Here is a 14,792-nt window from a genome sequence, read left to right on the forward strand (position 1 = left end):
AGGAACTCCTAAAGGTAAAACTCAAGAGCTGAGTAACAGGATGACAGTGCAACAAGCATAGAATCAAGGCGGTCAAAGCAAATCAAGGGCAAAGAACTGTGTCAACACCCACCTGAAATGGGGTATAAAAGGGCTGGGAAGGAAGGGGTTGTCATACTCAGTGGCCTGGATTTCTCAGCTATTCTCAACAACCTGTGAAGTGCTGCCTGATACCATGACCTCCTGCATCAGCTCTGTCCACTGTCTGGGTAGCAGCAGGCTTCCTGGAGTAAGAAACGTCTGCATGCCTCCCACTGAAACTGGGTGCCATCCTGTGGCAGAAGCTGTTTCCCCATGCCTGCTGGCCACCATGGCACATGCCAACCGAATCCGTGTGCCTCCCACCCCTCTGGGCAGACCCAGTCTCTGTCTGCCCAACAGCTGCCATAGTGCTTGCCCCTTGCCAGGGACTTGTGACATCCCAGGCAACATTGGGAGCTGCGGGGCCTATGGAGAAGGCACCCTGAACGGCCATGAGAAGGTGACCATGCAGTTCCTGAATGACCGTCTGGCCAACTACCTGGAGAAGGTGCGTCAGCTGGAGCGGGAGAATGCGGAGCTGGAGACCAAGATCCTTGAGTGGAGCAAATGCCAGGAGCCTAGCCTGTGCCCGGACTACCAGAGTTACTTCCGCACCATTGAGGAGCTCCAGCAGAGGGTGAGTGTGGGCGCAGCTAGGTGGGGTGGGCTGGTCTGAGGGTCATGGGGGGTCCTGGTAAACCAGGCCACTGATGGCTCAAGGAGCTCCAGGTTTGGGATTTTCTTCAGTCTCAGATGTAGGCACACATGTAGAGTTATAGCTGGGAATGTAATGGTTTGTGTGTCAAGTGTTTTCCTGGTTTCCATAGCTCCTGTGCAGCAAGGCAGAAAATGCCAGGCTGGTTATCCAGATTGACAATGCCAAGCTGGCTGCTGATGACTTTAGAATCAAGTAAGTAATGTTGAAAGAAGGTCAGAGTGACACTTTCTTCCAGCACAAACCCCAACACCAAATAATTCTTGAATAAGAAACTTACTTTTCTGTTTCTTTCTTCTTGTAAAAGTAGTATAACCAAAAGTAATGGAAGATAGATGAGAAAAATAGAGAAAATAGGTATGCATGCTATAACTTCCTTCCTTTATTTCCCTTAAATGGTCTAATAAACTAGTCTGAGTTCATTAACCAGGAGAAAAGTAAAGTGATTTCAGGAACAAGCCAAACAAGGACAGTCATGAGTTTCATATGTAACAAGGGACGCCACTTAAACAATATACAGTTTTCCATAAGGAGCCTTCAGGAACCAGCAAATTCTTTGGAGCAAGATGACAGATGGAAAAGCAGTCTAAGGATCCAGGTGGTAGCACACCTGATTTAGTGCACACATCACAGTGTGAAAGGGCTCAGGTTTGAGCCCCTGGTCCCCAATGCAGGGGGAAAGCTTTGTGAGTGTTGCAGGTGTCTCTTTGTCTCTGTCTCTCTATCACCTATTCCCTCTTGATTTCTTGCTGTCTCTATTAATAATAAATAAAGATAATAATTTTTTGTAAAGTTCAAAAAATTCAGCCTAATATAAGGAATAGGGAGCAGATAAATGACCAGACACCTGCGACTCTTGCCCCAGTCAGCTAACTCATGCAGCTGTGTGAACCCTTACTGCACTCTTAGACATGTGATACTAGACTTAGCCACTATTTTTCTAAATCAAAGTTGTCTCAATATACATGGATAAAATGATAAATTTCATGAATGTTTCATCAGGCCAAAAGCTAAGAGGAGAGTCTTTGTCTAATTCATCTCTGAGTTTGCTGCGGAGCTCAGAGTAAATACAGATCCAAGCTGGAGGAGTGGGGGGAGCAGGGGCAGTGAGTGGGCTCTCCCTGGCGTGAGGTTGACTGTGTTCTCCTGTGGTGGAAGGCACGAGAGCGAGCACTCCCTGCGCCAGGTGGTAGAGGCAGACATGTGCGGGATGCACAAGCTCATGGATGACCTGACCCTGGCCAAGGCCGACCTGGAGGCCCAGCAAGAGTCTCTGAAGGAGGAGCAGCTCTCCCTCAAGAGCAACCATGAGCAGGTCTGGTCCTGGAGCTGCAGGCTCACTCATAGGGGAGGGCACTGTGTAGGAAAGGGAGCCCCTCCCACCCCTTGTGAGAAGATCAGAACCTGAGACCACTTGGCCTCAGGACCTTGGGCTGATCTGGGTGTGAGAGTCAGGCTGAGTCTCAGGATTTGCCTTGTGGCTTTGGGGGGCTCTTGTCCTGGGGCCCTGGGTGAGACCTTGCACAGAGCACATGGGGCAGGGGGAGGAGGAGTCCCTTATGTGCTTGCCAGAGGTGGGGGAGACAGATGCTCTCTGCTCTGCACAGAGTGCCTTTAGTCAGTGTGGGTGGGGCCCTCCTGTGCCTGCAGGAAGTGAAGATTCTGAAGTCCCAGCTGGGGGACAAGCTTCGCATTGAGCTGGACACTGAGCCCACTGTGGACCTGAGCAGGGTGCTGGCGGACATGCGGTGCCAGTATGAGGCCATGGTGGAGACCAATCGCCAAGATGTGGAGCAGTGGTTCCAGGCTCAGGTGAGGGGGCCTGCTGAGTGGAGAGGGAGGCCTCTGAGGGAGGTTGCATGTGTGTGTGTGTGTGTGTGTGTGTGTGTGTGTGTGTGTGTGTGTGTGTGTGTGGGCTGAGCATGTCTCTGTGCACCTGTGCTTCAGTCTGAAGGCATCAGCCTGCAGGCCACGTCCTGCTCTGAGGAGCTGCAATGCTGCCAGTCGGAGATCCTGGAGCTGCGCTGCACAGTGAATGCCCTGGAGGTGGAGCGCCAAGCCCAGCACAACCTGGTAGGGGCCCCCTTTCTCTTATCCCACTGGTGTGTACAGGGTATGAGCCTCTCTTAGATTCAATCTCCTAGAATTCTCAGTAATCACTTCTATTAACAGTAGTCAGAGCACAGGCTCTATGTCCTGTACAGCTGGCTGGGTGGTTCTTCCTAAATATCCACTTCATTTTCCTAAGAATACAGCATGTGGTCTGGCTCTCATTCCATAGCATTTCCTGGGAGCCTATTGAAAGATATAGGAATAAACAGGAATGACTTCTTCCAGTTAGAATTTTTTAGCAATATCATGGTCCCATTGGCAATGATTCATCTAGAGCTCAGGAAATGTCTTACAACTTTAGGTACAGTTTGGAGTTTGGACCATGGCTCACCAATTTGATGATGATTTTCCTGTGTGAATTTTGCGTCATACATGTCCCTTGCCCCATTATTCCCTATGATAGAAAGACTGCCTGCAGAACTCCTTGTGCGAGGCTGAGGAGCGCTTTGGCACTGAGCTGGCCCAGATGCAGAGCCTGATCAGCACTGTGGAGGAGCAGCTGTCCGAGATCCGGGCTGACCTGGAGCGGCAGAACCAGGAGTACCAGGTGCTGCTGGACGTGAAGGCCCGTCTGGAGTGTGAGATTGCCACATACCGGAACCTTCTGGAGAGCGAGGACTGCAAGTATGTGTTGATTGAGGCAGTTCTTGTCAAATCATTTTCCCCAGTTCTCATGGGTTATGTGCTTCTCAGGATGAGGGAAGTTCTACCATTTAAGAAGCAGACTCAGTGATCCTGCTTAGGGTGTCAGGACTACTTCTGCACTCACCCCATAGTAGTGGTAGAAAGGAAAGAGTGTGCAGAGGATGAGTGTCCATATGGATGGAGGCTGGCATCTGCCCTATTTCCAGTGGGGTTTCTTGGGTCCAAGAAATGTGGTTGTTTATAAAATGAACACTTGACTAGAGATCTATCAGGCTTGGGATTTGTTTTTCCTCCTATGTCCTCACTATTGATTTTATTTTCCACCTTGTGAACTAGATCTTGACTCGTCGATTCAGTAGAAAACTTATTTAACTTATATTTCTGACGTCACCTTGTGTAACCTTAGAAGTTCATCGTGGGGACCCATGCCCTGGGCTACTGTTGGGGTTCTGTTCTGTGGCTTTGAAGTAGGGAATCCTGTCCAGGGCTCCATACACACCTCTGAGACCTCCACTTACTCGCTGTCTCTAAAACCACTTCTGTTTTCTGTTTCTCTACAGGCTCCCCTGCAACCCATGCTCCACACCTCCCAGCTGTGTGGCGCCCTCCTGTACTCCTCGTTCAAGTTGTGCTCCCAGGAGCACTTGTGGGTCAACCTGTGGAGTCAGCACTGGGTGTCGGTTCTGAATGCTTATGACCCAGCAGGGTTGCCTGAGGGAAAATAGCTGTTTGATACCTCAGACATCTGGTTCTTAACTATGGATGACATTCTATGTGTCTGAACCTGACCAGAGAACAGAAGATAGCAGGAAAAATGGAATCTTGGTGGAAGCCCTCCTTTTCAGAATCTCATTTTTTCACATTCTCTCCATTCCCTCATTGTCTGGGTCTAATCACCAGTGGTGACTTAGAATGTCTATGCTGTAAGCTCTCCAGAATGAAACTCAGTTGAAAAAGCATCTTCAGGGTATCCCAAATACACTGATCTGAACTTCATAAATTTTTAGTTAGCAACAAGTGAAGAACAAATGTCAATGTTTGGGATTCCTCCCTTGAAATTATAAGTTCTTTTTCTAACATCTCCAGTACAGTGGTCCCACGGAAGTGGAGAACCAAATTAGAAGCCACCTATCTGGCCAATGCTTCTTCTATTACTTTCCCTCTTCTTTCTACCACCCTAATTCAGAAGTTAGTTCAATTTCCTCTCTAGGTGGGGACAATTTTTCTTTATCAAATATAACTTTTTCTTCACTGAGCTCCTGTCTTTGACAAAGGACCAGGCTTGCCTCTTGCTACATAAAGGGGACTTTCAGGTTAAGCATCTTCTCTCTCTCTCTCTCTCTCTCTACATCTGGACTCTCATGGTATCTACCTACATCCATTCTTTTGAGCCAATTTTACAGTAAAGTTTGAATAAAAATTTTATTTCTTTGATACTCACCCTGGCTATATATGGGTATGATCTTTTAGGGCAATGAAAGCTACAAAATAGCCATATTTTGAAGCTTTGTATGCCTTCTAATTTCCTATGATTCCATGTTCTGTCTTCCTAATTTCCCTCTTTATTACCACATCCCAGCTTGGAGACCTGTACCTACTCTTCCTTCTCTCTGGAGTGTTCCCCCATCATTCTTGGTATTCAGGTGTCAGAATAATTGAAGATTAGCATTTGTCCACTGCTGCTTCCCTATAGCCCAGCCCACTGCTTGGTACAGAATAGATGCTTAATAAACATCTGTTGAAAGAATCAATGCCTCTTGTTCTGACTTTATCTTTGATTTGTTGTGGAACTTGAGATTTATTATTTATTGAACATGCCCAAACCTCAGCCCCCTCCTCCACTATTAAATGAAAACAATGATATCTTTCCTATGAATCTTATTTTATATCTTTCATGGATTCTAAGTGATAGAGCAGAGAGAAAATACTCAGAAAAGGAGGAAGCAGGTCTGCAGGTGTCTATCTTTCTCTTCCCCTCTCTATCTACCCCTCCTTGCTCCATTTCTCTCTGTCCTATCCAGCAATGATGACATCAGTAACAACAACAATAATAACTACAACAACAATAAAAAACAACAAGGGCAACAAAAGGGAAAATAAATAAATAGGTGTTCCTCTCCTCTCCTCTCCTCTCCTCTTTTCTCCTCTCCTGGGTCAGCTTAGGAATACCAAAGGAGACCACCTGGGAACGCAACAAGACAGGACTAGAAGGACTTCAGGAACCCACCAAATCACTGGTGAGTGCAAACATGTATGGCTCATGACAGAGAGGAGCCTAGGGAGAGATTAAGTGGCTGGTAACAGTCCAGCAGGTTACCAGTTGAGACAACACCTCCAGTCTGTTTCACCAACAAGGGGATGGCTAAAGGGAGGAGAGGAATCCCCTGAGACTCAACAAATGCAACTGTGAGTCTCCATTGCTACTGCCCTCAGAATCTGGAGCAGCAGCAGGGAGGCCCTGTGCTGACCCCAGAGGACAGAGAAGTAACAAGGAAACGAAGGAGAAAATCTATACCTCATTAGCCTAGTGGTGGGGCTGTGAAAGACTCTTTGCATAACCACTGGATTATCTCTACCCCACTCTGCTTTATCTCTTGGTCAGGAGTCAGTGATTAAGCTAAGAAGCCTACTTATAGTTTAAAAGCCCTTAGGCTCCCATCCATAGCCTATAGGGAAGAAAAAGAACAAAAGAGGCTTTTAAGCCACTGTGCTTCAACCCAGGGATTAAAATAATATTGAAACAACTGTCAATTTCTGTCGGCTTTCTGGTGGGGTGATCTCCAGGAGAAAGGTAACGGACCAGTTCTTTCTCACTCACGCAAGGGATGACACGAAGTAAAGACACTGGGGAGACTGCAATGTGCTCAGATCTCAGATCTCATTTATTAGCAGGTGGGCAAAGATTTAAATAGAAAACCAAACAAGGAACATTATTCAAATATGTCAGAAATTACAAGTTTCTTAAAGGTCAGCTTGCCCCTATGGTAGGGGGCTGGTATGACAAGAATTGATGCAGATACATAAAGCTCAAGATAATTAGTCTCCTGATGCAGGCATTTAATTACCCAAAGGCTTTTGAGGGGAGGAGAGGGGTTGAACCAGTTAAGGCAAGATAGAGATAAGATAAGCAAATTAAGGACATCAAAGGGCACTGCTAGAAGTGTGTGATAAGGTGTGTTCTCCTCTATGAACTTTGAGTAAGTGAATCTTAAAGTAAGCGGCCATGTGGCCTGCAGTAATGAAGAGAGGCAGTGAGGTTTTGTGGGCCTGAGAGTCAAGAAGGAAAGAACTAAGTCTGAGTTTCACCCCTTTGCTCACCTCGGTTGAGAGAGACTCACAATAGGGTACCTTCTCAGACTTCCATCCAAGGACGGGGAGTTCTACCTAAGCTCTATCAAGCTTACACATAGCCTCACAAATTTCCACAACTGTGAACCTTTTAATTACCTTACTTAGACACAAGTCAGTCGAGGCAAGGGTGATCAGTAATTTGAAAAGTACTGAGAGAGGGACCTCATATCATACTATATAAAATGGTTAAACCAACAAGAAGAAATACTGGAGAAATGAACTAGGACAAGAGTCCAGCTAAAAGCCCAGCTAAAAGCCCCCAAAGGTTAAAGCACAAAATAATGAGGTCAACATTCAAACACTAGTTAAGGAAATAATCACAGGAGTGAGTAAAGAGTTTGAAAAAATTGTCATCAGAAATGCAGAAACAACTAATGAGACTGGAAGAAAACACTAATTATCTCAAGGTTATTAGCTGAAATAGCTGACCTAATAACACAACTAGCTGAATAAGCTAAAAAAGTATCAGAGCAGAGTAGCAAAACAGATGAACTCCAGAAAACAGTAGAGGGAAGAGAGAATAATAAACAAACAAACAAACAAATAAATAAATAGAGTCTGGAGACAGAATTAGCAAGATTGAGGACGAATTAGAGACAACTGAAAAAGAAGTAAGAGTTCTCAAAAAGAGATTATGAGATACTGAAAACAACAACAGACACCTATGGGATGACTTCAAAAGAAATAATATATGTATTATTGGCTTACCAGAGGAAGAAAGGGAGGTGAAGAAAGCATTCTTCAGGCCATAATAGCTGAAAAGTTCTCTAGTCTAGACAAGATAAAAGACATAAAGGTTCAAGAAACTCAGAAGGTCCCAAATAGAATTAACCCAGACTTAAAGATATTAAGACACATCATATTTAAAATGGAAAGGAATAAGAATAAAGAAAGGATCCTGAAGGCTGGAAGAGAAAAACAAAGAGTCACCTACAGAAGAACACCCATAAGATTAGCAGCAGACTTCTCCACACAAACACCACAGGCCAGAAGAGAATGGCAAGATATATATCAAATGCTCAATAAGAAAGGCTTTAAACCAAGACTACTGTATCCTGCTAGACTGTCATTCAGACTAGATGGAGGCATTAAAAACCTTTTCAGACAAGCAAGAGTTGAAAGACTCAACTATCGCCAAGCCTGCCCTGAAAGAAGTTCTGAAAGTTCTCCTATAAATAGTCAGACCACCAAAAATAGGCCATCTATCAGAAAACTCTAGAACTCTACAAGAATGGCATTAAAATATCTTCAATCTTAGATATCAATAAATGTCAATGGCCTGAATTCACCTATTAAAAGGCACCAGGTAGAAAGATGGATCAGAAAACACAATCCAACAATATGCTGTCTAAAGGAAAGCCACTTAACTCAAGAAGACATACAAAGACTCAAAGTGAAACAATGGAAAACTATTATACAGGCCAATGGCCCATAAAAAAGGGCAGGAACAGTTATTCTCATATCTGACATGATAGACTTTAAAATAAATAAAATTTAAAAGATAGGAATGGACACTACTTAATGCTCAGTGGATCAGTCAGTCAAGAGGACTTAACAATTATTAACATCTATGTACCCAGTGAGAAGCCATCTAAATACATCAAACATCTATTGAAAGAGCTACAGCAATATATTAACAGCAACACAGTCATAGTAGGGGACTTCAATCCCCTAACTCTCTTAACTTGACAGATTATCCAGGCAGAAAATCAATAAAGACATGAGGGAGCCAAATGAGGAGATAGATGAACTAGAACTATTGGACATTTTCAGAGTCATTCATCCTAAGTATCTGGAATACACATTTTACTCAAGTCCACATGAGTCATTCTCAAGGATAGACCATATGTTAGGCCACAAAGACAGCATCAGCAAACTCAAGAGCATTGAAATCATCCCAAGAATTTTCTCAGACCACATTGGAATTAAACTAACACTTCACAGTCAACAAAAGATTAGTAATAGTACCAAAATGTGGAAGCTCAACAGTAAACTCCTAAACAACTTCTGGATCAAAGAGGAAATAAAGGAAGGAATCAAAATGTTTCGAGTGTTCAATGAAAATGAAGACACAAACTATCAAAAATTTGGGACACAGCTAAGCTAAGCAGTACTGATAGGGAAGTTCATAGCCATACAAGCACACATTAAGAAACAAGAAAAAAAAACACACAAATAAACAGCCTGACTGTACACCTTAAAGACATAGAAGAAGAAGAACAAAGGAACCGTAAAGCAACTAGAAGGACAGAAATAACTAAAGTTAAGGCAGAAATAAATAACATTGAAAATAATAAAGCCATAAAAAAAAGCAAATGTTGGTTCTTCAAAAGAGTGAACAAAATCGACAAAACTTTAGCCAGACTCACAAAACAAAAAAGGGAGAAGACACAAATAAATTGGATAGTAAATGAAAGAGGAGATATCACAACAGACATCACAGAAACTCAACATATCATGTGAGGCTTCTATGAACAACTATAGGCCACCAAACTAGAGAACCTGGAAAAAATGGATAATTTTCTAGATACCTACAAACTTCCAAAACTAAGTAAAGAGGAACTAGATAACATGAACATGCCCATCACAGCTAATGAAATTGAAACAGTTATCAAAAATCTTCCCAAAAATAAAAGTCCTGGACTAGATGGTTTTGCAATTGAATTCTATAAAACCTTCAAAGAAGAACTAATACTTCTACTTTTAAAAGTCTTCCACAAGATTGAAGACACTGGCATACTCCCTTCCAGCTTCTATAAAGCCAACATCATAGCATTATGCTTTTGATACAAAAAGCAAACAGGGACACAATCAAAAAAAGAAAGCTACAGACTAATATCTCTGATGAACATAGCTGCTAAAATATTGAAAAAAATTCTAGCCAACTGGATACAGCAGTATATTCAACAGATGGTTCTTCATGACCAAGTGGGGTATATCCCAGGCATGCAAGGTTGGTTTAATATACGTAAATCAATCAACGTGATCCACCACATCAACAAAAGAAGACTAAAAACCACATGGTCATATCAACAGATGCAGAGAAAGCTTTTGACAAAATACAACATCCCTTTGTGATCAAAACACTACAAAAAAATGGGAATAGATGGAAAATTCCTGAAAATAGTGGAGTCTACATATAGCAAACCTACAGGCAACATCATACTCAATGGTGAAAAAATGGAAGCATTTCCCCTCAGATCAGTTACTAGACAAGGCTGCCCACTATTACCATTACTATTCAATATAGTGTTGGAAGTTCTTGCCATAGCAATCAGGCAGGAACAAGGAATTAAAGGAATACAGATTCAAAGAGAAGAAGTCAAACCCTCCCTATTTGCAGATGACATGATATTATATATAGAAAAACCTAAGGAATCCAGCAAGAAGCTTTTCAAAATCATCAGGCAATATAGTAAGGTGTCAGGCTACAAAATTAACATTCAAAAGTCAGTGGCATTCCTCTATGCAAACACTAAGTTAGAAGAAGAGGAAATCCAGAAAGCAATTCCTTTTACTGTAGCAACAAAAACAATAAAATGTCTAGGAATAAGCCTAATCAAAAAGTGAAAGACTTGTATACTGAAAATTATGAGTCACTACTCAAGGAAATAGAAAAAGACACAAAGAAGTGGAAAGATATTCCATATTCATGGGTTGGAAGAATTAACATCATCAAAATGAATATACTACCCAGAACCATCTACAAATTTAATGTTATCCCCATCAAGATCCCAACCACATTTCTTAGGAGAATAGAACAAGTGATACAAATGTCTATCTGGAACCAGAAAAGACCTAGAATTGCCAAAACAATCTTGAGAAGAAAGAACAGAACTGGAGGCATCACACTCTCAGATCTCAAATTGTAAGTCCACAAACCCTCAGGGGCCTCGTACAGCAGAGATGGTTCCTAGTTCAATGTACCAGGACTCAAATCATCCAGAATCACTATCCAAAGATGAAGATATTTTTTTTTGACAAAGACTCTTCTGAATACTGGTACAGATAAGGACATCAGCAGTTAACCTATTCAGCACAAAGGTAACAGATATCTGCAAGGGGACTTGGAGCCCAAGTCATCATCATCATCACCATCACCATCACCATCACCATCACCATCACCATCACCATCACCATCACCATCACCATCACCATCACCATCACCATCACGCTCTTCCCCTTCCCCTCCTCCTCCTCTTTCTTCTTCTTTCAATTTTTTTCTTTATTTGAGGGATTAATGGGTTAAAACTAACAGTAAAATACAGTAGTTTGAACATGTGTAACATTTCTCAGTTTTCCACATAACAATTCAACCCCCTCTATATTCTCCTCTTCCATCAGGTTCCAGGACCTGAACCTTCCCCCTACCCCAGTGTCTTACTTTGGTGCAATACACCAAACCCAGTCCAAGTTCTGCTTTGTGTTTTCTTATTTTTCATCTTCTTTTTTATTAGTGATTTAATAATGATCGGCAAGATTGTGAGATAAGAAGAGTACAATACATATAATTCCCATCACCAGAGTGCCATATCTCATCCCCTTCCATTGGATGCTTCCCTATTCTTTATTGCTCTGAGAGTTTGGACCAAAGATCTTTATGGAGCACAGGAGGTGGGAGGTCTGGATTCTGTCATTGCTTCTATGCTGGACATGGGCATTGACAGGTCGATCCATACACCCAGCCTGTCATCTTTCCCAAGTGGGGCTCTGGGGAGGTGGGGTTCCAGGACACATTGGTGAGGTCATCTGCCCAGAGAAGGCAGGTTGAGCCCAAGTCTTCAAACCCACACAAAATAATGTTTGTAGCAAGGCCTTTTAAAAAGTTATCTTACACAAATTTTATAAATGAGAACTTGACACAGAACAAATGACTACACTGTGAAGATACTATATATAGGTATAGAAATGAAGGGGGGCAATTGAAGCACTAATGGATATTTTTTTACCGAATTTCTTTGTATCCTGCAGCACCATCTAATAGACGTAGCTTGAGAAGCATTCAAATGTTCAGGGAAAGGGGAGGCATAACAGAGACAGGTAAAAGACTTCTGAGTTTCAAAAACCAATGTCCTGAGTGGACAGAAGATAAAGGCACATTGGCATCAAAGAGAGAAGAGGAGAGAAAAAGAAAGAGCATTGAGCTGCTGCCCATGCCTTTCTTCCAAGCTTGGATGCAGAGTCAAGGGCAGGAGGATAACAGACTGGGGAATTTAGCAGCAGAGGGGATCTGCAGTCATTTCCCCAGGTAGAACCTGCATAGGCCTTAAGACCTTAGAGGAGAAAGGGTTCATAAGCAGTCTGGGAAGAATGACCTGAGAAATGTTGAGAATCCCAGGGCCCAGAATAGTAGGTGACAAATTATTCTGTACATCAGAGATTAGTGAGAGCAAACCAGATCAAGGGACACCTAAGTATTTAAGGGTCATGTGAATGAGAATAATGATACCTGGTGACATCTGAGTGTACAGATACCTGAAAATGAGGCAAAAGAACCTAAGTGGGACTTTTTTTACTGTGGTGTGGATGAATGAAAGTGCCAAGGACAGATCACTGCCCACCTTCTCTCTCTCAACATCTCAGAAAAAAGGTCACTGGAAGTTGGGGTAATCTCTTGGAAAACAGTCTTCAGGATGGGTAAGAGTTTACCTTTTAGTATAGTAGGAGATGGAGATGAAAGTAAAAGTTCATTCAAATATAAGAAAATCAAGCTATATATCACACTTGATTTTACAACTCAATTCATTCTTGTTCTAATGTAAGCCTACACACACACACACACACACACACACACACACACACACACATATCCCTCTTTAGGTAAGCATGAAAATAGTGTACTGGATATCTTGTTGTGTATTTGGCCTTTCTCTACTTAAGCTTAGTTGTAGATGCCATTTGTTTTCATATAGATGCCTTTTGGTACCTATACATATTTGTAATGTCTGAAAGCTTTTCACTTCATGGATAAACTACCATTAATTTAACTGGGTATTTAGTTTCTTCCCAGTCAGCCAGGACTTCCAAGTGACTGCAGTGAATATTATTTATCCTTGTAGATGAGTTTATGTGGGTCTATAAGACAAATTCCTGGAAGAGGGACTATTGAGCAACCTGGCAGGCACAGTTTTACTTTTAACAGATGTTGCTAAACTGCCTTGCTCAAAGGTCGCATGACCAATTCTCCTTCTCCATGGTATTTGACCATGCCTGCTTGTCAATATCTTACTAATAATGTGACATTAACCTTTTTGATCTTTTGTAACTTAAATAGATACAAAATGGTGATTTAACAAGCATTTTGAATTATCTACCAACACCCATGATTAAAAGCCACTTAAAATAGCTCAAGACATTTGGTATTTACCATGCCCTTATTTTAAGTGGTTTATAGATAAGCATCTTCCTTATGCAAATCTAAACTTAAAGCAAATCTATGAGTGAGGTGCTCTGTAACTGCTTCTAATTGGCATATGCAGGAACCACAGCACAGAGGTCAAGCTATCAGGCCAAGTTCACATAGCTAGTAAATACTAGACCTAGAATCAGAATCTAAGCAGGATACTTTCAGAGTGCTCAGCTTTAGCCACTTTACTATGTTGTTTCAAAAGTACTCTGTTATGGGCCCTAATAGGAGAGAAATGGACCCAAGTCCCAAATTAGAATATAAAAACATTAACCCCCCAATAAAGGAAAAAATATGAAAAAAAAGCCAAATTAGAATGTAGACAAAGGAACCTTGGGATGAATGGGAAATGTCAAGAGAATTGTTTTCCTCAATTAGTCTCTGAAGACCTGGAGACCCAGGACAAGAATACAATTAACATTCTTATTAATTAAAAAAAAAAAACCCTTAGGCCTGGGGAATAGTACAGTAGTTTGTGTACCATACTTATATGATTGAGACCACAAAGGTCCCAGCTTCAATCCCTGACACCACCATATGCCAGAGCTGAGTGGTGCTCTGATGTCTGTCATTACAATAACTAATACATCTTTAAAAGCCTTTATAATCATACCGAAGGGTCCTAAGTAGTTATATGATAAAATTCTATCTAGAAGGAAGGACAATGGTTACTGTTCCTCTTTTTCAATGCCTCTTGAGCAAGAACTGAACTCACAAATCCCCTGCAGGTGTTCTTGGCGCTCTGATTCCCTTGCCTCAAGTATCACATCACAACTATCACAGTCACAGCTGTGCCAAGACAGACTACTGTGGTCTGTGAATATTTTTCTGGTGCAACACACATAGTGGCTGTTGCGTGAGGGCAGCACCTGTTTCCTGAAGTGTTTTCAGAATTCCTTTCTATACTAGATGGGTAGCTGCATGTTAGACCTCAACCCTGTCACTATTCCAACTTTGTTTTCTATCTCACTCAGAGTTGCATCATTATGTCTGAGTATCATGGCATTGAATGATGCTGTTCTGTACTTGTGGTCCCACCTTTCTCTGAACAGTCTGTAGCTCCAGGACTTCTACTCCTGATGAGGGAAGAGCTGTTTCATGTTTTATTACTAGTAAATCTCTTCATGCAACCTGTCTCAACCATTATTTTCAGGAATCGGGGACTCCTGGGAGTGAAAATAAGTCTCCAGGATGGACTTTTCTCCAGTGAAACAGTTGGGTGTATCTCAAACACTCACATCATACTTTCCACATACTATTAGTTCTTTCATTTTTGTCACCAAAGTTATCACTGGGTCTCTATGACTGTATGAATACACTATTCCTGGTGGCTATTCTTCTTTTCATTCTTTTTATTTGAGAGCGAGAGACACAAAGATATATAGAGAAGAAGAGACACTGAAGTACTGCTCCATCAATCATGAAGCTTCCCCTGCAAGTGGGGTTAAGGAATTTGAACCTAGGTCCTCATGCATAGTTTGAACCCTGCCAGCTTAGCCACTA

General features: G+C 42.1%; 1 protein-coding gene and 1 long non-coding RNA gene across 5 annotated transcripts in view; one reads left to right on the forward strand and one right to left on the reverse strand.

Annotated features, from left to right (window-relative positions):
• Window positions 1–14,792, reverse strand: part of LOC132541926 (uncharacterized) — a 75,641-nt gene that overhangs the window by 28,774 nt on the left and 32,075 nt on the right. The window lies entirely within an intron of this gene.
• The window catches only part of LOC103124755 (keratin, type I cuticular Ha8-like), a 43,103-nt gene continuing 28,421 nt past the window's right edge, over window positions 111–14,792 (forward strand). The window contains exons 1-7 of one of the 3 annotated variants that reach the window (XM_007535498.2): window positions 116–697; window positions 888–970; window positions 1,934–2,090; window positions 2,426–2,587; window positions 2,723–2,848; window positions 3,291–3,511; window positions 4,093–5,279. In XM_007535498.2, coding sequence (XP_007535560.1) covers window positions 215–697; window positions 888–970; window positions 1,934–2,090; window positions 2,426–2,587; window positions 2,723–2,848; window positions 3,291–3,511; window positions 4,093–4,219 — 1,359 coding nt within the window. In that variant the 5' untranslated portion in view covers window positions 116–214 and the 3' untranslated portion in view covers window positions 4,220–5,279. Of the gene's footprint in view, window positions 698–887; window positions 971–1,933; window positions 2,091–2,425; window positions 2,588–2,722; window positions 2,849–3,290; window positions 3,512–4,092; window positions 5,280–14,792 lie in introns of those variants that run through there. The other 2 variants (XM_060203512.1, XM_060203513.1) reach the window with 2 other exon arrangements.

Source organism: Erinaceus europaeus, chromosome 12, assembly GCF_950295315.1.
Source record: "Erinaceus europaeus chromosome 12, mEriEur2.1, whole genome shotgun sequence".
NCBI lineage: Eukaryota > Metazoa > Chordata > Mammalia > Eulipotyphla > Erinaceidae > Erinaceus > Erinaceus europaeus.